This window comes from Erythrolamprus reginae, chromosome 5, assembly GCF_031021105.1.
Source record: "Erythrolamprus reginae isolate rEryReg1 chromosome 5, rEryReg1.hap1, whole genome shotgun sequence".
In the NCBI taxonomy this organism is placed as follows: Eukaryota; Metazoa; Chordata; class Lepidosauria; order Squamata; family Dipsadidae; genus Erythrolamprus; species Erythrolamprus reginae.
This window is the reverse complement of record NC_091954.1, coordinates 98,370,765-98,396,393: the sequence shown is the minus strand read 5'-3', so window position 1 is coordinate 98,396,393 and position 25,629 is coordinate 98,370,765. Positions and strand designations below refer to the sequence as shown.

Here is a 25,629-nt window from a genome sequence, read left to right as displayed (position 1 = left end):
TATTGAGAAAAAGGAAACTACAATTATTGAACCCATTCTCATTACCGTATTTTTCGGTGTATAAGACGCATCTTTTTATCTCAAAAAGGTGGTCAAAAATTGGGTGCGTCTAATACACTGAATGCTGGGCGGCGGTCAGCAGTGGCAACGGCTGTCCCCGAGGCTGCCCAGCAGGCCGGCTGCTCAGTCCTCGGGATGCGTGGGGCACGTGGCAGCAGCTTCGGAGAAGCGCGCGGGCGACCCCTCAATGCATCAAGCTGGCGGAGGAGCCCACTGGGTGGCTTCGATCATCCGGTGGGATGGGGGCTCAGCTCCATCAGCCCCCACCCCAGGTCGGTGAAGGTGCTCTGAGCAAAGCTCCATCAGCCCCCACCCTCGTGGTCGGCAAAGGCGCTCCGAGCAAAGCTTCCTCAGCTCAGGAATTCTGCAGCTGGCGCCCTCTACTCAGAGCACCTTCGTCGGCCACCGCGCCCTCCAAAGGTGCCCCCAAAGGCAGGAGATTGGGATGGGGCCTGATGGAGCCAAGCCCCATCCTACCGGATGATCGAAGCCGCCCCACGGGCTCCTTTGCCAGCTAGATGTGTTGAGGGGGGCCCCGCCCACTTCTTCGATGCTGCTGCCGCGCACCCAGCCTCACCTGCCCGGAGACAGGTGCTCTTCCTGGGGTCCCTGCCACCATCGCCCCAGTTCAGATGCCTACCTCGGAAGCCCAGGATCCATGCGCAAGGCTGGAAGACGATTCCCCCTCAGGAGCAGCCTTGGCCCATAGCCCTCTTGCCTAGGAGCTGCCTTTCTGGATGACCGAGCTTCTTCGGCATGAACAGATGGAAGGAGATGGCTTACTTCGCCCAGTGAGGGAAAGAGGCAGGGTGGTGCTGGAGAAGGAGGAGGAGGAGGAGCTGTGGCCGTAGCCACAGGTGACTCTCCCTTTACCTGCCAGGCCGGCCTTGGATCTCCGCTGACCCCTGGGGCGGCACAGCTGTGTCCCGTTTTATTTCCCTGAAGTTTTGGGGTGGGGAGGGGAGGCATTATGATGCACCCAAGTTTTCACCCTCTTTTGGGGGGTAAAGAGTTGCATCTTATACTCTGAAAAAATGGTATGTAGTTTTTCCATGTTCTTATAAGTCCACATTGTTCTCTCAGTCATGGTGTTCATGTAGTGCAAACTATAATTTTCAATAAAGATATATCTTCTAATTTTAAGTACATTATGTTAAATATTTGAAACATTTATTTCTAGAATATAAAGCAAGAAAGCCATATTCTTTCAACAAGCAGGTGTTGTTATTCTAGTCATGCAGAAATATTTATTACTTATTACCAATCTTAAAAACTGGTCAGTGGCAAAGTTTAAATTTTTATTTCATTTCAGCTTTAGAAATGAAAAAGTATTGGGCAGATTTTTCGGAACAAGAAGAGCCTGAGACTGTTCTTACAAGCCCTGAGCCTTCTTTGAAAATCAAGATCCTTGATGATGTGAGTATATAATATCTGGTTAGTTCTCTTTTAATTTTATCACTTACATATTAGTTGGGTCACTTATATATTACAAAAGTGGATAATATCTTCCTGCATGTAGCTTTATGTTAATTATTGAACAAACTATTTAACTCAGTCACATCTGTGTGCTTTAACGACAGCAGTATCAAATGGAACATGCATAGTAAGTTTTTGTTTTTTTGTTGTTTAGTTGTTAACTTTGTGTCCAGCTTTTCAGGATGTAATGAACTCTAGCCCACTAGGCCCTTCTCTATGATCTCCTGGAATTTTTCCGAATTCATGTTCATTGCATCCATGACACTATCTAACCACTTTATTCTTTGTTCTCCCCTCCTGTTCTGACCCAGCTCCCAAACACAATAGACTCTCTGTAGTTAAATTAATTATTCCTTTATTAGGAGTGCCAGCAGCCCCAGCAACAAGTCTCTCTCTCACACACAGCATAGTCTGTCCGGCAGGGAGATGAATAATTGTTTATCACATCTATTTATCTCGGTCCCCTGCCTTTTATCCCCAGAGCTAGGGTGGGGCTTTGCTAGCAGTGGTGGCTTTTTCCTCCTAAGGATCTGCTGATAGATTTCCACTGCTCTCCTTTCTTCTGCCTTTTGCACATCCGTGCATCAGGCACTGGACCTAGCTGTTCCTCTTCTTCCTCATCAGCCATCTCCAGACCTGTGACCTGTTGATTCCCCATGTGAGGACTGATGGATGGCCCAGGCTCTGTCCCTGTCTCTGACAGCTCCATTCCCTCTTCCCACTTAGAATTCTCAGGTTGCCTATTGGCTCTGACTTCCACATTGCCTTTTTATCTGATTTGGTTGCTGGAGGGGCTGGTGGCTAACAGACCACAACGCCTTCTCCTTTTGCCCTCAATCTTACAAACTTTTTTTTTGTTTAGGGAAGGAAAAAGATTATGTAGAGCCAAATTAAATCTAGCAGCAGCTAAAGTTAAGCAGAACACAATTTAATAAAGTTAAATACTATAGGTAGTCCTTGCTTAATGGTACCAATTAGGATCCGAATTTTCATTGCTAAGCAGTGTGAATGTTGTTAGTACAAGGTACATGGTTGTTAGTGTTTGCCATTATAATCTACCTATTGTAGTCTCTTGTGCTATCACTTTAAATATTTTGGGCTGGTTCGCCATAAGAGGGCGCCAGTACTCCTTCCCTCAATGATGCTTTATCCCTCATTCATTTTTGCTTTGCCTTGAGGAGGGAGTGTACTTGCTTAGTGCTTGTGTTTGCTTAGTGCTTATTATGGATTGTTTCTATTTGTATACATGTAAATAGTACTTATTAAGCATAACTAAGTCTGTGTCTTTTTCTTTGGCTTTACCACACATCCACACTCTGTTAAAATTCTCTGCTCAGTGTATGTCAAAGGTCTCATAGCCTATCTATACCGAGACATACCAACAAATGTAAAGCAAATTACATCACCGTGCCTTTTGGCAATGGCCATTCCAACAGTTCCCACATCATTAGATGAATCTTCGTAAGTCATTAAGCCACAACTTCATGTGACCCTGACTTTTTACTTTCTGTCAAATTTATATTTTGACTTTCTTTGTCTTAAAAAAAAATATTTGTATTAAATTTATATACATTTAAAAGATCATACAAAAACAAGAATCAAAAATCATAAGCATAATAACATATGAAAAACATATTTTTAAACTTATTGAATAGAATCTGTGCTTAGTGCAAACTAATAATTTACCCATCACAATTTTCCAACATGTATAAAATCCAATTATTTTATAACGCAATTTGTAAGATAAAATATAATATAAAATCTATGTATTTATTTTTATAAGGCTTGTAAAGAAGAGACAGAAGAAGAGTCCACTAATTTTATAGTAATGGAAGCTGGGTCTGATGAGCTGATATATTATGGGTAATTATTTCAATTTAATTATGAATTGTGCATTTGTGAAAGACCCAGGTTTGCACCTTAATATTCCAAGAATACCAACAGATCTTGAATGAGTCTCCAGAGCAAGATGAGTTACTTACTATGATATTAAAGAATCTGCTGAAGATGTAGCCAAAAGTCTCTGAGAAATCCTGGAGAATAGATGATCTACTGGATCATCAGTTTTTGAAAAAGGAATGAATGAGGACCTAGGGAACTACAGACTTATCAACATAACAATGATACCTTGGAAGATCCTAGGCTAGCTGATAAAGCGATCTGTCTTGAGAACAATGCAGTGATTATTAGAACATGAGTTAGTCCAAAAAAAAAGTGTGGTCTGAGTAATAGATTGTAGGCATGCTATGAACATAGTATTTCTTATGAAAACATGTGACAAAGTATTGACAACCTTCTGTTAAAAAGGCAATAGAAATGAATGGCATATTTATTAAATGGATTCACAGCTATTGTAAAGAGAACAAGAATATTTTTTTAATCGTATTGTGGTCTTTGGTCTTTGATCCAGTAGTCTTATAATCATTAATGGGTTGAATAAAGGTTGGAAAGACTACTAGCAGATTTGTAAATTTCACAAATTAAATGGGTTAGCTAATACTCTAGGTCAGGCTGACAAACTCAGGGAAAAAGTCATGATATGTCACATGACGATGGCGTGATAATGCGAATTTGACACCCCTGCTCTAGGTAATTTTTATATGTATAGGCTTTCATTCTGAAGTTTGTATGCTGAATTATATGGGTGGTAATGTAAAAAAAATCTGCACAGCCGTACTATTGATCCAGTGCATGGATCTGTTTTCATATATTTCAGATATTTAGTAAAGGAAAGGAATTTGTAAAAAACTCAGTATTCTCTCAGTTTTAGACTCCAAACTGGAACATAAACAAATCATTTTAGCCTTTCACATTAAACAACCATATTTAATAAAAAATAAAAACAAAAAAATCCCATGATTTCAAAAGAATTAATATAATTATTTATTTTGTTTTCTGAAAACATAATTTATGTTTGTATTTCTATGCTATTTTTTAAAAAATCAAAACGTTATTAGAATGACAGTGCAAAATAATTGCCTATTCCAAGTCAGATAATTGCAAGCAATTAATGGTCAAATTATTTCAGTAATTTCTTTCTTCAAAAAATTGCAATTTATGATCGCTGTTTCAGTATTTGTTAAAAAAATTATGTTTAACTCATAGAAATCTGTCTGATGATGCCCTAACATGATAGTTTGATCTTTTTAAATTCTATTTTTTGCTTTTTATCTCAAGTGGTACTATGTCAAAAACTCAGATGACTGAGCCAGATGTTTTTCTGCCTCCCTTCATCGCTATGACTACAAGGTCACCTATTTCTTCTGTAGATAAAAGAGAAAAGGGCTTAACTTTTCTTTGTAATAGACATGAAGAAACTCCTAAAAGTAAGCTTATAATATTTTTCTCTTCTGTTAATGTAGACTTGTGTCAACATTGTTCTAGCCTCACTCACAAACTTCAGAAGCAGCCTTGCTAACAGCTTCTGTATTTTTCTCAAGGGTATATCTTCAGAAAAACTGTTCATATGTTCACTAGACCACTGGAATGCTGATACATTTTTAATATAAGTACTTTTTACTTCTTGCTTAGCTTAAATAGGGTAGACCGGATCAAAAAACCAATGCCATGCAACTCGAAAACTATTTTCATTAGAACAGCTGAAGTAGCAGAATTTTTCAAATCTGTATGTGCTTCTCCCCTCCCTTGCTTCATCTTTGTGTGAATAAGGCATATATCACATGCAAAAGACCACTCCACATGTGAAGGTTCGGTTAAGCGTCAGAAGGTTGTTGCTAAACAACCTATGCCCATGAATCTTCTCAGTTAATGGTCAGCACCTGGTTAGAGCTAAATAAGGATCAACGGTACACAAGGAGGGTTGGACTTACTTCACTTGTGGCTGCCTAGGGATTCTAGGCTGATCCCTTTTTTCACTCCCCTCCCCTTCCATGCACTCTCCAACAGGATAAATGTTTGGTCAAATTAGTTTGTTGGAACGGACTCATTCAACAGGCTTATCTGATTGTGGTCACGGGGGCTGTAAAAATAATTCAAGGAGTCCAGGATTAATAAAAGGGAAAACATTTTATTTCAAACAAAATCAAATCAAAATTCAATATGCATATTATTTTTCTTTTTTTTCTTTTAAAATATAAAACATACACACACAACTTACAAGTGATCAGTGCCCGCCACCAGACAACATTCGTACCCACCACCAAAATGGGGGCATATTTTATATATACCATTTTAACTCAAGAGCAATACACCTATTTACATATTATAAAGTGATTCTTATTTATTCCTTGTAGCTTGGTCTCGAATTCTACTGACCATATATCCTCTTATATCCTACCTTGTCCCATCGTCCCATCAGTTCCCGCAAATCAGTTTCATTGGCCGAATTCATCCTCTTGTCCATAATCTCAAATTGAATATGATCCACCATGTACCGGTACCAATCAATATGCATATTGAGACTGGAAAGACCACAGAAAAATGTCCATGTGTCTCTAGGGTCACTAATCAGTAGTGAATACAGCTTTTTATACATTTTTTGCTTCTACATCCTCCCATATTCCACACCCCTAATTTACTCCCATATTGGGGTGGTTCCTTAATGATTCAGCACTTCCATTGTCCATCTCCTTTTTTTGGGTATATCTCCCTCAACTACTTGGGACTTTTCAAAGTTCATTAATCATTGATATTCATGTCTTTATTGGTTCTACATAATTTCCATATCTCCTGTTCATTCTTTCTAAAGGTCATTTGCGCATGGGCCTGTGATACATTTCCATATTTGTAGAGGAACAGATCTCCCCTTTGTATAGGAATAGGGTTGTTTGAAGATTACATGAGGCATAGGGTTTTATTATTTTCTTACAGGAGCAGATCATTCCATTGTCCTTCAAGGTCATTCTTTATGCCTTCTACATTTCCGATTTTTAAAAAAAATTCTACTGGGTACATGGTTAGATGAGAAACTGATTTCATAATTTAGTATTCAGAATAGCTAGAGGATAAGGTGAAATGTGGCATGGGATAAATGAAACATGGGGAATTGTACAGGGAATACCCCTGGCTTCCCACCACCACTCGCATTAACCTTAATTAATAAGCTTTTGGATTTTAAATACTAAAATAATAGCAGGGAGCTAGCAATACAACAGTTTCAGCCTTCATTTGTATTATCAGTCTGAATAAAGCTCCTTGGTGTTTCATGCGAGCTGATAAAACTCCAGGGCTAATTATTCGAGAGGCTATGTGCCGCGATTTCAACTGACAAAGATCTTTTTTCCTCTCAATTCTTTAGCGAGAACATCTTCACACTTTGAAAGGGCTGACGTTTCCGGTAGTTGTTCCTCTAGAGAAGAAATGACTCCCAACTCCTTATCTGAAAGAGCAATAACAAAAGACACGAGTGGTAAAATGAAAAATAAAAGCTTTTGCATGTCAAATGAGCAGACACCATGTCCTCCTCAACTGCCCGCCAGCAAATCTTTCCCAGCCACGGAGTTAGTTAAAGAAAACAAAGTGCCTCAAGGGTTGCATGATGCTTCACCAGTTATTGCAGAATGTTCTTTGGTATGATGACTATATATTACTACTACTACTGCTATTTTAGCTTGGGAGAGATTTGTCTCCTTATTTATTGAACTATTTTTTAGAGTGCCAATCAGAATAATTTCTGGTTGTATGGTACACTGTACTTTTAGGTGGTCGCTGAATCCATGACAGCTATGAAGTAGAAGAGGAAGGAGAGGTTACAGGGAACAAAAAATAATCTTGCATATATGTCACATGTTTTTTGCTGAATTTGAAAATTAAGGGAGACTAGGATAGATCTATTTCGGCCTTATTTTGGCCTCATCAGCTAGCCATATCCACTGGGTATGTATACAGTGTTCCCTCGATTTTCGCGGGGGATGCGTTCCGAGACCGCCCGCGAAAGTCGAATTTCCGCGAAGTAGAGATGCGGAAGTAAATACACTATTTTTGGTTATGAACAGTATCACAAGCCTTCCCTTAACACTTTAAACCCCTAAACTGCAATTTCTCATTCGCTTAGCAACCATTTAGATTATTACTCACCATGTTTATTTATTAAAGTTTATTACAAATATATTTATTAAAGGTGGACGAAAGTTTGGCGATGACGTATGACGTCATTGGGCGGGGAAAACCGTGATATAGGGAAACAAACTGCAAAGTATTTTTAATTAATATTTTTGAAAAACCGTGGTATAGCCAGCTGATGAGGCCAAAATAAGGCCAAAATAGATCTATCCTAGTCTCCCTTAATTTTCAAATTCAGCAAAAAAAAACATGTGACACACACACACACATATATATATATATGTATTGTTTGTTTGTTTGACTTCTATGCCGCCCAGTCCCGAAGGACTCAGATCTTCTATATGTGGTGAAGCAAGGCTACTAAGGTACATTTTGTCTCTATCTTCATGATCGTTGATAGCATTTCCTGCCCTTTATCCCTTTGCTTTAGCTTCTTTCAGGGGAAATAGTTTCCAACCACACACTTACTTTCTAAGAGGTTCCCAAAGTGCCTACAATAAATAAACAAATATGTTTACCTGGCATGCATAGAAACCACATTCCATTTACAATAGGAAATCTTCAGCAGTCAGGAATGGGAACGGAGGTGCCATTCATGCTTCCAATTTCCCCTTCTTTAATTAATCTGAGAAGAAAATATCCCCCATTATTATTGGTTGGTACTGAGGAGGAAGGGAGTTGGCTGTGTTTACTTCTGAGTCCACTTGTTTGCAGAGATTGAAAAGATCTTTGGCAGATGGTTTTCTTTCATTGATTTATTCAGCAAGTACATAGCTGTGTCTAGGATGATTCTTTGAACATTAAGATGCAGCTGATGCAGATGTGTGAATGTTTACTGGGTTACAATTGTGTTCTTGTAAGAAATATTATTATTATTATTATTATTATTATTATATATTATTATTATTATTATTATTATTATTATTATTATTATTATTATTATTAATTGGATTTATATGGCACCCTTATGCAAGGACTCGGGGCAGCTTACAGCATATAAGAGAACAATACAAAATCTGAAATCCAATAAAACTAACAATCTGAAACCCAAATTTAATTTAAAAACCAGACACTTCTAACAGACCAAACATACATTCCATTTAACATACATTTATACGCAAGGGCTGATGACTAATGTCCCCAGGCCTCTTGGCCCTGCCTTCAGATTCTTGCGGAAGGCAAGGAGGGTGGTGGCAGTACGAATCTTTGGGGGGGAGCTGATTCCAGAGGGCTGGAGCCCCCATAGAGAAGGCTCTTCCCCTAGGCCGCGCCAAGCAACAGTGTCCAGTTGACGGGACCTGGAGAAGACCAACTCTGTGGCACCTTAATCCTCCTTAAGGTCACACAGGCCAATCTACAGCCATCACTATACTTTCCCATAGTCACATTTTAGATGTCTGTCTTATGGGACATCTGATCTTTAACAGACATTTCTGACCTTGAAATTACTTTTTTTTTTCACTTCTAAAAAACTCACTCTGTCCATTTCATTATCCCTTCCATTCAGAATGTTCAGAACTGCTTATTTAGAGAGTAAAATTGGCTTATTTGGATGTAAAAAAATTGAACATTTTATGCATTACTTATTATTATTTATTAATTTGACTTCTATGCTGCCCAATGCTGTGGGACTCAGCCTATTAAATACAATTATTTTTTTCTCACACATTAGTCACACAATTCTTTATCAAGTATGTAACATATACTGTGTCTTATATATAATTTATTTAGTTCACTGTCTTGCTTAATTTTTTCTTGTCTTTTGAACTCTGCTTCCCACATGGCCATCTTTCATAGGGCTACCACTTTTCCATAGCAATTTCTATTTTTTAAAAAATAATATTTGATATCAGCGGAAGCTTAAATAATAAGAGTGTACCGAGGAGTATATGGGCTTAGAGAATAGATCAGTGCTTCTTGACTCTAAATAGTTAATTATGTTCATTTAAATATATTTATGCATTAATGATTCCCATTTGAAACTCAAGGATTGTGAGAAATATGAGAGATTTCACCTGGCTGTTTTTAATATTTTACAAACTTAATTTTCTTATTCTGTATCCCTTAATTGTTTTATAATAGCCTCAAAGAAGATTTGTATTACAATGACTGTGTCAAATATTTAATATAACACTGTCCTTAATCATTTACTTAATGTTCCTCCTTTAAATGTATTTTTTTTAAAAAGAAACCATATTAATAGAACAATCTGCTGATTCTTTGCATGTGTATAAAATTTGCTTCTAGCGTTTGCACTGACAAATGAGGCCATTTGGTTTGTTGGACAGCAGCATCTACATTTCTTGTTTCTAGCTGTACTAAAGCTATGATATCCCATTTCTGCATGCCTTTAAAAATGTGTATTTTATTTTATACATAATTTTATTCCTGTGGAACCGACCAGATTTCAGTATGTGCAAATCCACTTACATTTCCCATGCTGCATGAAGAAATCCAAAATAATGCACCTGGGTAACTTCGGCCTTTTAATTCAATATATAGTATTGAATAAATACTATAAATATTGTGTTTATTTTTAAATATAGTCATGCCTGCATACCACATTGGCTCTTTATAGAGACAGGGCTTAATGAAAGTTTAGTAAAATAAGAATTGACTGCAAAAAGTCAATAATATTAATATTTGGCAATCTAGAAACAAATGACAGTAGCACTTAGACTTATATACCGCTTCACAGCACTCTCAGTGGTTTTACAAAATCATCATATTGCCTCAAATAGTTTGGGGAAAATAGCATGTAAGAAACTTAATTCTGAATAGGCAAGACAGGACAATATGTCATTACTATATTCATACTAAATGCATTATACTTACATTGGTTTCCTAGTATTCTTTCTCTTCTGGGCAAGGTGATGTCCTGTTACTTTTGGGGAAATCTCTGGGTATAGCACATAGCTCAACTAAAACAAAACGAACACACACACACACACACACACACACACACACACACAAGACCTAATACTAGCAGCAAAACTCACTCTATAATTTCATTGCTTACTTGGAACCTTTAGGAGAGACTATAAATGATGATAGTCCTAATTATTCTAGCTACAGAGTTGGCCTTTTCCGGGTCCTGTCGACTAAACAATGCCGTCTGGTGGGACCCAAGGGAAGAGCCTTCTCTGTGGTGGCCCCGATCCTCTGGAACCAACTCCCCCCAGAGATCAGAGTTGTCCCCACCCTCCTTGCCTTTCATAAGCTCCTTAAAACCCACCTTTGTCGTCAGGCCTGGGGGAATTGAGATATTCCCTTCCCCCTAGGCTTATAGAATTTATATTTTATGTCTGTATGTATGATTGGTTTTTTATATAATGGGTTTTAACTGTTTTTAGTATTGGATTATACTGTTTTGTTACTGTTGTTAGCCGCCCCGAGTCTGCGGAGAGAGTCGGCATACAAATCCAATAAATAAATAAGTAAGTAAGTAAGTAAGTAAGTAAGTAAGTAAGTAAGTAAGTAAGTAAGTAAGTAAGTAAGTAAACAAACAAACAAACAAACAAATAAATAAATAATGCTTGGTATGTCTGTATGTATGATTGGTTTCTTAAATTAGGGTTTTTAAATTTAACTTAAACTTAAATATTAGATTTGTTTATATTGTCTTATTATTGTTGTTAGCCGCCCCGAGTCTACGGAGAGGGGCGGCATACAAATCTAATAAATAAATAAAAATAAATGAATACATCAAGTTACTCTGGATTTTAGATGTTTTAAATGGATTATTCTATACATGAGTCCATGTGGAGGAATTCAAGATAACACTTGGAGTTATTTTTCTAGTCTTTTTCTTTTATTGTCATTCTAGTTGTCACAGGTCGCCCTAAGAGAGAAACCTGTTTGTAAACCGTATCAAGGACTTGAAGAATTTTTTACAATGGGTACAAGTAGTCTGCAGTGTAAAATGGAATCCATTCCTTCACCATACAAGGCCCAAGACTCTCCAAAGAACATCATTTCATTTTCAGGTTGTCATACATAAGAAATTTCTCTATGGTGCTTCTGCTTATTAAGAACATTTTCAGTGCATGGTAGTTTCTCTTTCATTTTTTTAAATGAAATAATTTTGTCTGTATGTGTTAGAAAGATAGCATTGTGTGCAAGCAAAGTTTGGCTTCAATTGTTATAAATGTTATAACTAAAAGACATAGAAATATTTCACTATTTTTTAAAAAAATGGCATTCTTTTATGTTATATGTAACTACTAAGCAATGCTATATTACACTTATTATGGGAAATATAATTATGTAAGTATTTGCTTTTTTTAAAAAAATCTTCAAGTTATGGTTGAGGGAACTTGATTGCCTCTTTATCAAGAGAGCTCTTTGGGAAAGCATTTATTAATCATGTAGAGATAACTCACTTGCTTAATAAACAACCTGGTCACTAATGAAAATGCTACATATTGTCTTAAAACAGTTTCCCATTTTACTTTTGTTGGCTGGTAAAGTGAATGTTTTAAGTTCATCTTTCCAGATCATTCAGGTTTTAACCTTGGAATGTTTATCATCTTGGGGTTGCAGTTGGGGTCAAGCTTACTTTCCACCAAATCTGTCCAGAGAAAAGGCTATGAATTAAAGGTCTTTCAAAGGTTCCAGTTGATGACATAGTATGACAGCAAGACAGTGTCAGCTCAAGTCTCAAGAGCTTTCAGTGAAATTCATTTTCAACTCAAGGTGAAACACAATAAAAGACAGGCACACAAGAAGTGCAAAATTATTATTATTTTTAAATAATCCAGAAAAATCATAGAACAATTACCAGCTAACATTTAATGGCATGATGGAGGATCCTGATATTTTCTAATATCTGTAGCTATGTATAAGAAAGTTTTAGAGGTTTCTGAAAAATGGTTACCACCAAACATAAGACAGCCTCCTAGTTGCAATGGCAATTAGAATTATTAACAATTGGAATAATTAAGCATGATCGCCATGTACAATGGACATTTTAATGGCACATGTGGAAGTCTGAACAGAAACAAGTTTATATTTCCTATGGTAACTATGTTACTTATTGCCCTAATAGTTCCCACTTCAGGCCAAAATAAATAGAGTTGTATGTGGACACTATTATCCGCGCTTTAGTTTCATAAAGACAGAGGTACAGAACTAATGTAGCATATAAATTGCTATCCATAAAGGCTTTTCCTTAACTCTGTCAATCCTTGTTGTAGTTTCATGTACTAAATGTCTATTGTTCTAGAAAGCTGCCTAACTTCAGAATGAAATGTTCAATGGTTACCAGAGAAAATAAAACAAATAGGCAGAGAAAAATTCAAATCATGGGTTTGAATTCAGAATATGTCTGTTTGGACTTTTTTCTTACTATGTTAAATAGAAAGTAATGATGTAAATATTTGAATTCACTTTATTTTGCGGCTATGAGCTGATGCAAACTCTCATTTGATCTGCTTATTTTACTATGTAATATACCTATACATTGATTATTTTTAATTAGATCTCCATATTAGCAACAGCTCATTATAGTTTTTTAGACAAATTGATGGATGTAAGTCTGTATTTAATTTAATAAGCCTATGATGCCTCTCACTTTTCCTTTTTTCAGTGTTTATTACATAAAGGAAATTAGCCTGAATCAAGACATTGCCTTTAATAGTTTGTTTTATTAAAATTTGCCCTTGCCAATTTAAACTGGCTGCTACCAATTCATCAAGTTGAAGATCCAGATGAACAATTTAATTAATGCAAGCTTGATCTTCTAACTCTTTTTCCCCCTATTGTTTGGTACATAAGTTTCCCGTCTTTGCTTTCTCACAAAATAGACTACAAGTTTACTTTTTGCATGCTTTTAAGAGCAGTTGGTTAGGAAGTAAGAAATTGAAAAATCTTTACCTGCTTATTTTCTCTGGATCAGGTTGCTATTGAAACTGCAAGACGAAGAAAGAGAGACATAATTATTTTAATATAATGTTCAGGTTCTCAGAGAGAGTTGTTGAAGATTTAAGTAATTACTTAATGTTGCATGCATTTAAAGTAATGGCTGTTCACCAGTATATATTTTTTAAAATATAAAATGCCTGATTGTCTTAACTGGATGTATTTTTTCATCTTCAGGACCAGAGCAATGGACAAGGCATTTGAGTCTAGGGGAATGTGCTGATGAATGTGTAGTACAAGAAATAATGAACAGTGAGCTTGGTAGACCATTAAGTAGACTGGGAAGGCAAACTCCACGTTTTAGACTTTCTCAGGCAAACGTATCCATTGGTGAGTTCTTTCCAAAACTAATTGGGCACTGACAGCAGTAATTTAACCTCCCTGCATAATTCCTTCCCAATACTGTAACCAGCAAATGATAATCAGTTGCAATGTATTTCAATGCATTGTACATTATTAAGTGTTTTACTTATTGACTGATGTTAGATATAGTGTGAAGAATTAAAGTTGCCAGTTGAGATTTTTTATGTACTGCGTCTATGATGGACAGTCATATATCATTTTCCCAAAAAACTATTTTATTGGTAATAGAACTGCTGCTGCATTGTTTTTTTAAAAAAATCCTGTAATATTAATCTCCATAATTGCATTTCTGCATATTCATTCCCCTTTTTGGCCTTCTGCTTGATGTAGCATGTATAGACTAGGTTTTCATAAATGTTTTATTTATCTGGCTTACTCTATAAGCAAGTAGCTCATTTGTGAATTGGGAGAAGAAGCAATATTTTTCATTCTTTGTTATTCAGGACTTATGAAATGATAAAATAATGTATACTAATAGCAAACCCATCTCAAGGTTTTGATCTTCATGCAAACAGAATCTTTCAGAAAGAAGAGGGGTAGTATTAGCAGACTCGTAAAAGTTTGCAGAAAAGCAATATAACTAAAATTGCTCAAATAATAGATTAATAACTGTTAATGCCACGTTATAATGCCTTGGTAAGGCTACAGTTGGAATACCGCATTCAATTTTGGTTGTCACGATGTAAAAAGGATTTTGAGACTCTAGAAAGTGCAGGAAAGAGCAACAAAGATGATTAGGGGACTGGAGACTTAAACATATGAAGAACGGTTGCAGGAACTGGGTATGTCTAGTTTAATGAAAAGAAGGACTAGGGGAGACATGATAGCAGTGTTACAATATCTCAGTGGTTGCCACAAAGAAGAAGGAGTCAGCCTATTCTCCAAAGCACCTGAGGGTAGGACAAGAAGTAATGGGTAGAAAATAAACAAGGAGAGAAGCACCTTAGAACTAAGGAGAAATTTCCTGACAGTCAGAACAATTAATCGGAACAGAAATTGTGACTGGTCCACCATTGGAATTTTTTAAGAAGATCCTGGATAACCACTCCAAGAAGATCTGCAAGGTCCTTTCCAACTTTGTTATTATTATAGCTACAGAATTTAGATTGACTTCTGTTGAAGGAAGACTGGAAAATAAAAAAGGGAATAAAAATACAATCCACATTAAAACAATCACACCCTATGTACATTTTCTAATATCAATTATAGTTGAAATGTTATCATGGAAGAAAAAAAATTATACTGTACAGTAAGAAATCATAATTTTTCACTGCGTTTATTATTACTTTAAATCAGTATTTGTCTCCTTGAAGATGTGCGGACTCCTTCACATCTTCAAGCTGCCAGATTAAGAAACAATGCCTTAAACAATCATGATCCACAATATGATACTTTACTACTCCCACACATACTAGAACTCTCAATGCAATGCTCAAAACAGATATATTTCTCTCCTTTTTTTTTGGTTTCAGATAAGACCTCAAGACCTTTATCTGCAAATATTCCCGTTCGCCAAATTGTTAAACACCCCCCTCGCCCATCTTCAGTCATTGAGACAGGATCCAAACACTTAAGTCCACGACCTTTATCTCAAGCTGCTTCTGAAATTTCTGAAATTTCAGGCATTGATGTCACTGAAAATGATGATCCTTCTTTAGAATATTACACCAGTCAACAAACCCTAACAGATTTAGACCATGAATTAAAGACTATTTCAGGTAATTGTACCAGTTCATCAGAGTTGCTTGGCAAAACAATGTAATTTTGATGGCTTAAGTATCGTTGTACGGTGTATATTTTTATGTGTGTTATTTTTTTAAAAAAATTGGGATTACTCACAATGAAATGGCCAGAAAATGGAAAAGTTTGCAGTTTTATTTCTTTTGCCCTATTATTGACTAAAGAAGGAGAGACGTGAATAAGTGGTCAAGCTGTAGCATTCCTCTACAGCAGTGTTTCCCAACCTTGGCATCTTGAAGATATCTGGACTTCAACTCCCAGAATTCCCCAGCCAGCATTCGCTGGCTGGGGAATTCTGGGAATTGAAGTCCAGATATCTTCAAGATGCTAAGGTTGGGAAACACTGCTCTACAGTGTCTTTTTCTAATACTTGGAATGTTCCTTTGAATATAAATACAAAGTTTATTGATCGAATTATAGTTCAGTTTGAATGAATTTATCCTAGGGATCATTTTCTCTTTTTTGTTTTAAAAGAAGAAAAGTGGTTTTAAAGTAAAAATGTTGCATTGGAAAGCCATTTATGGATGTTTGGGTATTAGAAGGATTGGCTAACATAGTAGATTTTTTAATGGGTTAGACGATGATATGTTGAGTCTCATTTCCTTCCACGTAGGTGGACTAGGAAATAGAACTCAAGCTATCTGTCTAGAATAAGTATATTGAAGAACCATAAGTATATTGAAGAGCAGAAGAAATCATCTATGCGAATGCTGCTTGTCAAAGTTTGAGAGGAGCAGGGAGCAGTAAGCCAAGTTTGGGCTTAATGAATGAGTCGGAGTAGAAAGAAGTGAATAAGGATGGATCAGCAAGCATATTTACATAATATGCATAAATAAATAATTCATTGTTTAGCTTTTGGTTCATCTTTGCTGCATGAATTGCTTTCAGCAAACAGAAATATGGTTTATTAGGAAGTCAAACTATAAACTAAGAGGTCAGTAAGGGGCGAGCATAAGTGCACTAGTGTGCCTTCCGTCCCCTGTCCTATTGTTTCTCCTATATCTCCTATATCTTTTCTTGTATTCCTATATTCTTTCTCTGTTCTTTCATTGATATATCTTATTCCTATATCCTATATCCTTATTCTTGTATTTTATTCCTATATCTCTTCTATTCTCTCTCTGATATATTTTACTACGGGTATATCCTCTATAACCTTCATTGTGTATTGGACTAAATAAACAAACAAACAAACAAACAAACAAATAAATAAATGTTAAAAAAAGTAAAAGGGAAAGTTTCCCCTGTCCAGTCATGTCTGACTCTAGGGAATGGTGTTCATCTTCATTTGCTAGCCAAGGAAACCAGCATTGTCCAAAGATGCTTCTGTGGGCAGGTCGCTGGCCTGACTATATGTTTAGGTTCATGGAACGCTGTTACCTTCCTACCAAATTGGTACCTTTTAACTACTTGCATTGGCATGCTTTTGAACTGCTTGGTTGTCAGGAGCTGGGACAAAAACTTCAGAAGAGAAGAATTTGGGGGTAGTGATTTCTGACAGTCTCAAAATGGGTGAGCAGTGTGGTCGGGCAGTAGGAAAAGCAAGTAGGATGCTTGGTTGCATAGCTAGAAGTATAACAAGCAGGAAGAGGGAGATTGTGATCCCCTTATATAGAGCGCTGGTGAGACCACATTTGGAATACTGTGTTCAGTACTGGAGACCTCACCTACAAAAAGATATTGACAAAATTGAACGGGTCCAAAGACCGACTACAAAAATGGTGGAAGGTCTTAAGCATAAAACGTATCAGGAAAGACTTAATGAACTCAATCTGTATAGTTTGGAGGACAGAAGGAAAAGGGGGGACATGATCGAAACATTTAAATATGTTAAAGGGTTAAATAAGGTTCAGGAGGGAAGTGTTTTTAATAGGAAAGTGAACACAAGAACAAGGGGACACAATCTGAAGTTAGTTGGGGGAAAGATCAAAAGCAACGTGAGAAAATATTATTTCACTGAAAGAGTAGTAGATCCTTGGAACAAACTTGGTTGGTAAATCCACAGTAACTGAATTTAAACATGCCTGGGATAAACATATATCCATCCTAAGATAAAATACAGGAAATAGTATAAGGGCAGACTAGATGGACCATGAGGTCTTTTTCTGCCGTCAGTCTTCTATGTTTCTATGTGATCTCATCCCATCATGTGGTACTTGGGTCTCAAGCTGCCAACCTTCTAGTCGACAAGCCGAGCATCTTAACTGCTGTTACAGGCCCTGTAACAATAAATGTTACAAGTACGTACATAATTTAGATTATAATTTTGCAGTAGAATTGTAAATCTTAAGACATGATGTTTTGAGCAATGCATTTGTCTACAACATTGTCAATGTCTTAATCAAAAGAAATAGACTATCTTGCTTCAAGTTTGGGGTGCATCTCCAAGGATTGCCTTCAGAATATGCAACCCTTGCCAATAGTACAACAACTTTTCCAACTTAATCAACTTCCCTGTTAATTAATATGGCAGACTGAGAGAATGTAAAATGATAGAATCCTTTGGTAGAAACCATGTGTGATATTTATTTTTATTTATATATTTATTTGTCAATCAAGTATAAGATAGTAGTTTATATAAACATAACATAGAACGTCATGATAAAAAAAGACAATAGGACAGTAGAACAGGGACAGTAGGCACAATGGTGCACGCCCCTTACAGATGTCTTAGAAAGGGGGAGAGGTCAACTGTAGACAATCTAAGGTTGACAATTTTGGGGTTAGGGGAAGAAACAACAGAATCAGGTAGTGAATTCCAGGCGTTGATCACTCTATTGCTGAAATCGTATTTTCTGCAGTCTAGATATGACATGATATGTTTTCTTTTTACTTATTAATGCTAGTGCTACCAGAAGAGTATAGCAGTCCGGTGTGGATAGTTCCATAAGTTTATAGCAGAGTCAACTAAATAAGTACATATCTATATTACACTAAAGAGGTTTCAGCAATATTTTGAGCAAGAATATAATATGTTTTGTATGTAAGATAAACATCATCAGAACTGGTTATTTTTCCATATGCTTTGTAAATATTTCATGCTTCTAAGAATTTCCATTGCATGTACTTTATATATATATATATATATACCGGTATATATTTGTATATTGGACATTTCAGATTCCTGGGAAAATCTCAATGGTTTTAACTCTGGAGACTTCAACAGACATTCAAAAATCACATCTCGGGATTTGCATAACAACTATGAACAAAAAGACTGTAGTCAAGGTGATGCTGAAAGGTTAGTTAATCCTGACGTTTATTAAGCTTTGAGGACACTTCTCTGTACATCTCAAAATCCCTTGGTTTTTTGAATGAAGGCCATATTCTTATGTAAAATATTCCTTGCAGTTCTTTGAATAATTTTTTGTAAACAATGCAGGTCTTCGTGATGGTTAGAAAAATGGTGCCTTCGTGTAGCTTAATGTGTTTTCCCTAATTGTTTGCTAATATAATTTGCTTCCCAATTATTAGCTCATTTGAAACATGTTTAATTATAAATGGTTTGAAAGCATTAGATTTTCTCTGTTTCTAATCATAATAGCACTTTTCCTCAAGTTAGAAGTCTGCAAGGATTCCGCCTCTCCCCCCGATTTTTTCTCCTACTCCCTCCCTATGTTATCTAGTTTGGCCTCTTCCACCAGGATCTCATCGGAACTTCTTATGGTTTTAAGGTCAATCTTACATCTTCATGAAAGTCCGAAGCTGCTTTTACTGGCTATTTGCCTAGTAATAACACCCCATAACTTTCTGAAGATCCAGCAACTATCTTAAATTTCTTAGTTCTTTGTTCATTGCCTCAAAATTAAAAAGCCCCTTAAATTTTGACTTTTCAGTGGCTGGATGGTATTGTTTCATACTCCTGCCGAAATCTCTTTTTCAGGTTTTATAAATGTCATTTAAAGTTTATTTGATTTTTTAAAAAAATGGGAAATAGAGAGGTCAGTGATGATATACAATCAGGCCATTGGTGGCAAGATCTATGTACAAAAATTCAGAACCTAAATCAAGAGAATTGGAAGATGCTCCCAAAATACAGCAAGGTTGGCATATTACATTTTATGTTGATTAAATTAAGGCATAGGGCTGTTTTAAGAAGGAATGCTAGTCTGTGGGAATATTTCCTGTTCCACTGGCTACCGCACAACCCCCCAAAATAACTAAGCCCTTAGAAATAGTCCAGGCAAGAAACACCAACTGTGAAAATTAATATTACATTTGTTGTATGAATTTACCATTCAAGAAACAAGGGAAGGTCCCTTCTCAAATGTTTGTTAGACCTCCATTGCTTCTGTGGCCTAAGTTGCCTCTTATCTACATTATGCCATTATAATATTGTTTTTACCATTGTTGTGAGCCGCCCCGAGTCTTCGGAGAGGGGCGGCATACAAATCTAATTATTATTATTATTATTATTAATAATAATAATAATAATAATAATAATAATAATAATATCTAACCTATACTTAATGGCAGGTGAGACTTTTTTTCTTCTTAAATGCTGAACAGATAGTCCTCGACCTACAACCACAATCAAGCACAAAATTTATATTGCTAAGTCAGAAATGTATTGAGTGAGTTTTGCCCCATTTTACTTTTCTTTTCTTCCCACATTCGTTGAGCGAATTACTGTAGTTGTTAAATTAGTAGCACGCTTGTAATTCACGTGACCACGGGGATGCTGTGTCATGATCATTTAAGTTATAAGTCTTTTTTTTCAGTACCCTAAATTCGAATGGTAACTTCAGATGGTCCAATAAGTGAATTATTATAACTCGGAGGACTACCTGTGATCTCTTTTTTTCCAGATGTATCTTGTGGGCTTGTGACTGAACAGCTCAATTGTCATTTCATAAATCCAAAATATTTAAAGCTTTGCAAGATTTTCTTTTACATTCAATTCAATTCAATTTATTAGATTTGTATGCCGCCCCTCTCCGAAGACTCGGGGCGGCTCACAACAACGATAAAAACAATATGATAATGGCACAAATCTAATATTAAAAATAACTAAAAACCCTATCATAATTAAAAAACCAAACAGCACATACATACCAAATATAAATTATAATGAGCCTGGGGGAAAGATGTCTCAAATCTCCCATGCCTGGCGGTATAGGTGGGTCTTAAGTAGTTTACGGAAGACAAGGAGGGTAGGAGCAGTTCTAATCTCCAGGGGGAGTTGATTCCAGAGGGCCAGGGCCGCCACAGAGAAGGCTCTTCCCCTGGGGACCGCCAGACGATATTGTTTAGTCGACGGAACCCAGAGAAGGCCAACTCTGTGGGACCTTATCGGCCACTGGGATTCATGCGGTAGCAGGCGGTTCCGGAGGTACTCTGGTCCAATGCCATGTAGGGCTTTAAAGGTCATAACCAACACTTTGAATTGTGACCGGAAATTGATCGGCAGCCAATGCAGGCCACGGAGTGTTGTAGATACGTGGGCGAATCTGGGAAGCCCCACGATGGCTCTCGCGGCCGCGTTCTGCACAATCTGGAGTTTCCGAACACTTTTCAAAGGTAGCCCCATGTAGAGAGCATTGCAGTAATCGAACCTCGAGGTGATGAGGGCATGAGTGACTGTGAGCAATGATTCCCTGTCCAAATAGGGCCGCAACTGGTGCACCAAGCGAACCCGGGCAAACGCCCTCCTCGCCACAGCCGAAAGATGATACATAGTTTAGATCAGGGGAGTCAAACTCATGTCATCATGTTGTAACGTGATGTAGTGCTGCTTTTCCCTCCTTTGCTAAAATGGGAGTGGACCTGGCCAGAGCGTGACACATCCAGTCCACAGGTCGCGAGTTTGACCACCACTGCTTTAGATGAAGTAAATGCAAAGAAAACTATACTGGGCAAACCACTAATAATGTAAGCCACACGGTATTGTGGACATTGGGCAACTACTCTGATGTCAACTGAGCCTTTCAGCTTGTTATTTGCAATGATTTCTAGGTATTCTTTTTTAAAAATCCCGTAATATTAAACCAATCGGTTTTTGACTAGTTCTAGGAGATATTTGGTGTTCCAGATCTTGCTTTGACTTCAATAGGTCTTGATTCTATGATTTTATGAAGTAACCATTTTATTTGTTCAAGATTTAATTTGCTAGATGAAAGCATTTGGATATTTTCTTTTTTTTATACCTTCTGTTTTATGAGAGCAAATTGCCTTCATGCTGATCTGGCAGTCTGGTTATTGAAAGGAGGCATGTGGAATTTTCTTCAACTGGTTAATTGTACAGCAGGCCAAATGAGTCAATCACTTTTGCTGGCTTTATGTTTAGGTTTGTAGTATATAAGTACAACTGGAAAGATGACTAAATGTTTGCCCTCTTCAGTGTCTTTATTGTAAATCTGTACACAACAGAATACACATAGTAAAAGTTTAACATACTATGTTCATACCATTTTCTGTTAACTTGGGGATTCAGTGAAACAGTCAATTTGATTGGGAATGCCTAAGTCTTGAGGCAGCTGTAACCTGATTCTCTTGTTCATTGCGGCTCCCATCCTTATAATTTCATCCCCGTCTGCATGTGCTATTTTGAACTTTAAGGGGAAAAAAACAGTAACAGAATATCCTTGATTTACAACTATTCATATAGTGACTGTTTGAAGTTAACAATGGCACTAAAAGACATATGACTGTGCTTTATGCTTAAGACTGTTGCAGCATCCCCATAGTCACGTGATCAAAGCTTAGTTGCTTGGCAACTGTCATGTATTTATGATGGTTTGTTGATTGATTGATTGATTGATTGATTGATTGATTGATTTGATTTATATGCCACCCTCTCCAGGGACTTGGGGCAGTTTACAACATATAAAAAGAACAATACAATACAAATCTTAAATCCAATTGATATAAAACCCACTTATCTAAAGTCCCCATTATATTAAAAATCAATATTTTCCACTCACAACAACATACATATCATTCATCGTCCAGGGGGCTACAGTCTAATGGCGCCAAGCCTGGCGGCATAGATGAATCTTTAAACTTTTACGGAAGATGAGGAGGGTGGGGGCAGTACTAATCTCTGGGGGGAGCTGATTCCAGAAGGCCATGGCCCCCACAGAGAAGGCTCTTCCCCTAGGTCCCACCAAGCAACATTGTCTAGTTGCTGGGACCTGGAGAAGGCCAACTCTGTGGATCCTAACCGGTTGCTGGGACCCATTCGGTTGCAGTGGGGGGAGGGGGTCATTTGATCATATTTTTCAACCTTCTGACAAGGAAAGTCAATGGAAATTTAGATTCACTTAACAAACATGTTGCTTCAGTGAGTCACTTAACAATTGTGGCAAGAAGGGTCGTAAAATGGGGCAAAGCTTACTTAACAACTGTCTCACTTAGCAGTGGAATTGGAACTCAATTGTTGTTGTGCATGGAGGACTATTTGTAGCTTTATCTGTTTTACAATTCACAGAATTGTAATATAATATAGTTGGATCTGAGCTACCATTCAAAGAGCATAGATCATTTGCTAGTCCTGCTGCCTGCTGAACTTTATACATAGTGTTGGCCACATGTTTTTCCAATGGCAATATTTCAGGTTTTCTTGGTAAGATCCAAGTGTTCCTACATAAGTGCCAACAGAAAATATTCACCTATTTAGAAAAAATATAATTTCTTCTTTATTTTTTAGTCTCTATGATGAACATTATACAGATGATGAAGATGACAAGATGGACAGACAACAGGTGATAGAATTGCAATGAAAAAAAAAAGAATCCAACCTCATATGATCATCTGTTTCAGCCTTCTAATCAATCCAAAATACTTGTCCCAAGTATGAACTAAAGGAAGTAAATAAATAAATTAAATGCACATTGATACTAAAAGATAAATGAAGAACAATATAGTTTCTTCCTGTCTTTTTCTGTAAGAAATTTTAATTTACATTTGCCTTATGTGTACCAATGAAGCAAGGAGTCAGCTTCATTCAGAAATGTTGCTTTTAAAACTTTCTAGTTCTTCAAAACTCAATTTAAGGGTGAGTGACCAGGTCCTCCAACAGTTAACTAGTACACATCTTGACGAATGATTGTAGCTTATCTGGATATCCACAAAGGAAAGGACATTATGAATACTTCTCTTAGGTTCAGGATTTGCCATTGTTCTGCATGTTCTGGAGACAGTGGCAGAATCTAGGACAGTGATGGTGAACCTCGGACACATGAGTCAAAGGTATCACATTTTGACATTTTGGGTAACACGGCAGTGTCCATCAACACCCAACAGCTATTCTCGAAATCACAGCCGGTTCTCACAGAAGTTCACAAAAGGTGATCACATGACAGCAACAGCATAAATATGAGTCAGTTGTCAATTGCCTAAATTGTTTTGAGAACTTTGGAACTTTTATTTTGGTGAAAACATCTGGAGACTTTAGAGTTGTTTTCACCAGCTCTATGCCAATATGATATATCCAATTCTTCGAGGTATTTGCTTGCCTTAGAGTTTTGCTTGATGTGAGTCAATTATTTGGAATCCTGACAACACCTACATTTTGCTACAGTATTTGGGAAGTAATACAATATTTATTTTTTATTTATTTATTGGATTTATACACCGCCCCTCTCCAAGGTTATTAAGTCATAAACTACAAAGAGATAGTAGTCTGCTTGCAAGTGGATTTTTATTTTCAGATAAGGTTAGCATTTACACACTATGTGTAGGCTACTGGTATGCTAATAAGTAGTTGGTCAACAGTTGTGTGGGTTTCAGTTGTAATTACTTTTTTATAATTACTGAAGCTAGACTTTGCTGAGGATTTCCACTAGTGAAATGAGAGAATAACAAACCTACACAGTTCTACATGTACATATGTATTTAGGAGCTGCACCTTCTACATTTTTTACAAATTTATAGAATTTTAAATGTGAATTTGTAAAGATGTAGCCTATTAACAAGCCTTCTTTATCAACTCTACACTCTCCCCACATTCTAACTTCCAAATCTTTTTTTTAAGTGTATTACTCTTTCTCTCACCTCTAAGTTGTAATTTGTGTTATTTCAAGACCTTCACGCAATAAGTTAAATAAGACCTCCACTGTGTCTTAAATTGCATGTTGGTTGTTTAAACAGGTTTTGTTGATGATGCCATTCAGATGAAAAGGTGAAAAATTAATTGCTGGTCTGATTTTATATACCTACTACAGAATTAGGAACTGCTTAATGTTTTTAACCAACACAATTCTTATTGTTGTTTTTTTGCTGTACTATTTAGAATGCTACTAACTTCAACTCTCTTACTGTTGTCAGGTTTCTTGTATTCCTTTCATTAGAGCTTAACTTCATTTAGATGGATCATTAAAGAAATTAATCATTGGTGTCACACAATCTGACATGCAGTTTCTATTGACAAATGTTTATCTCTTGCAATAAAAAGCAACTTTTATTATCACAATTAGAACGTTTACAGAACCTAAATGAGAACAAATAACATTCTCAACTACTTTGTAAAATGGGTACAGGAAATAACTGTTTCTTTTTTTTTTTAACCTTTCTCAGATTACTTTTCTTGGCTTTACTGTAATTTTTCACTTTCATTGTAAATTTATTATCACTCCTTATAGAAACATTCCTCAGACCTATGCACACTTTAAGAATGAAATTTAACACTTTGAAATTTCTTTGTGCATCAGCCAAAGACCTATGCAGTGTAGCATTTAGTATTATAAAATCAGCCAGATGCAAACTAGAAGCTTAGTGTAGGATATAAGGTTAATCATCCATCCAGCTACGTACATGGTAAGAATGAGTATGGAAGCCATACTGCCATTGGTTCTAGTAGTTAGATGCAGCTATCAAAATATCCACTTAGTAAACATTAATAGTCAAATTTTCCTTAAATTTGTCTAATTCCATAGATACGTCCTCATAGATATGTCCTCCACTCGAAAAAGAATATCCTACGAAAATAGACTAACAATCCTGGGCCTAGAAAGCCTAGAACTATGGTGCCTAAAACACGATTTGAGTATTGCCCACAGGATCATATGCTGCAACATCCTACCGGTCAATGACTACTTAAGCTTCAACCGC

At 36.7% G+C, this 25,629-nt stretch overlaps 1 protein-coding gene across 2 annotated transcripts in view; it reads left to right on the top strand.

The window, feature by feature from the left end:
* ZBBX (zinc finger B-box domain containing) overlaps positions 1-24,991 on the top strand; it is a 61,179-nt gene extending 36,188 nt beyond the window's left edge. For both annotated transcript variants that reach the window (XM_070753582.1, XM_070753581.1), the window contains exons 12-20: positions 1,373-1,476; positions 3,320-3,399; positions 4,714-4,862; positions 6,794-7,065; positions 11,384-11,543; positions 13,654-13,806; positions 15,312-15,557; positions 18,700-18,820; positions 23,228-24,991. In XM_070753582.1, coding sequence (XP_070609683.1) covers positions 1,373-1,476; positions 3,320-3,399; positions 4,714-4,862; positions 6,794-7,065; positions 11,384-11,543; positions 13,654-13,806; positions 15,312-15,557; positions 18,700-18,820; positions 23,228-23,300 — 1,358 coding nt within the window. In that variant the 3' untranslated portion in view covers positions 23,301-24,991. The remainder of the gene's footprint in view (positions 1-1,372; positions 1,477-3,319; positions 3,400-4,713; positions 4,863-6,793; positions 7,066-11,383; positions 11,544-13,653; positions 13,807-15,311; positions 15,558-18,699; positions 18,821-23,227) is intronic.
* The last annotated feature ends 638 nt before the right edge of the window (positions 24,992-25,629 follow it).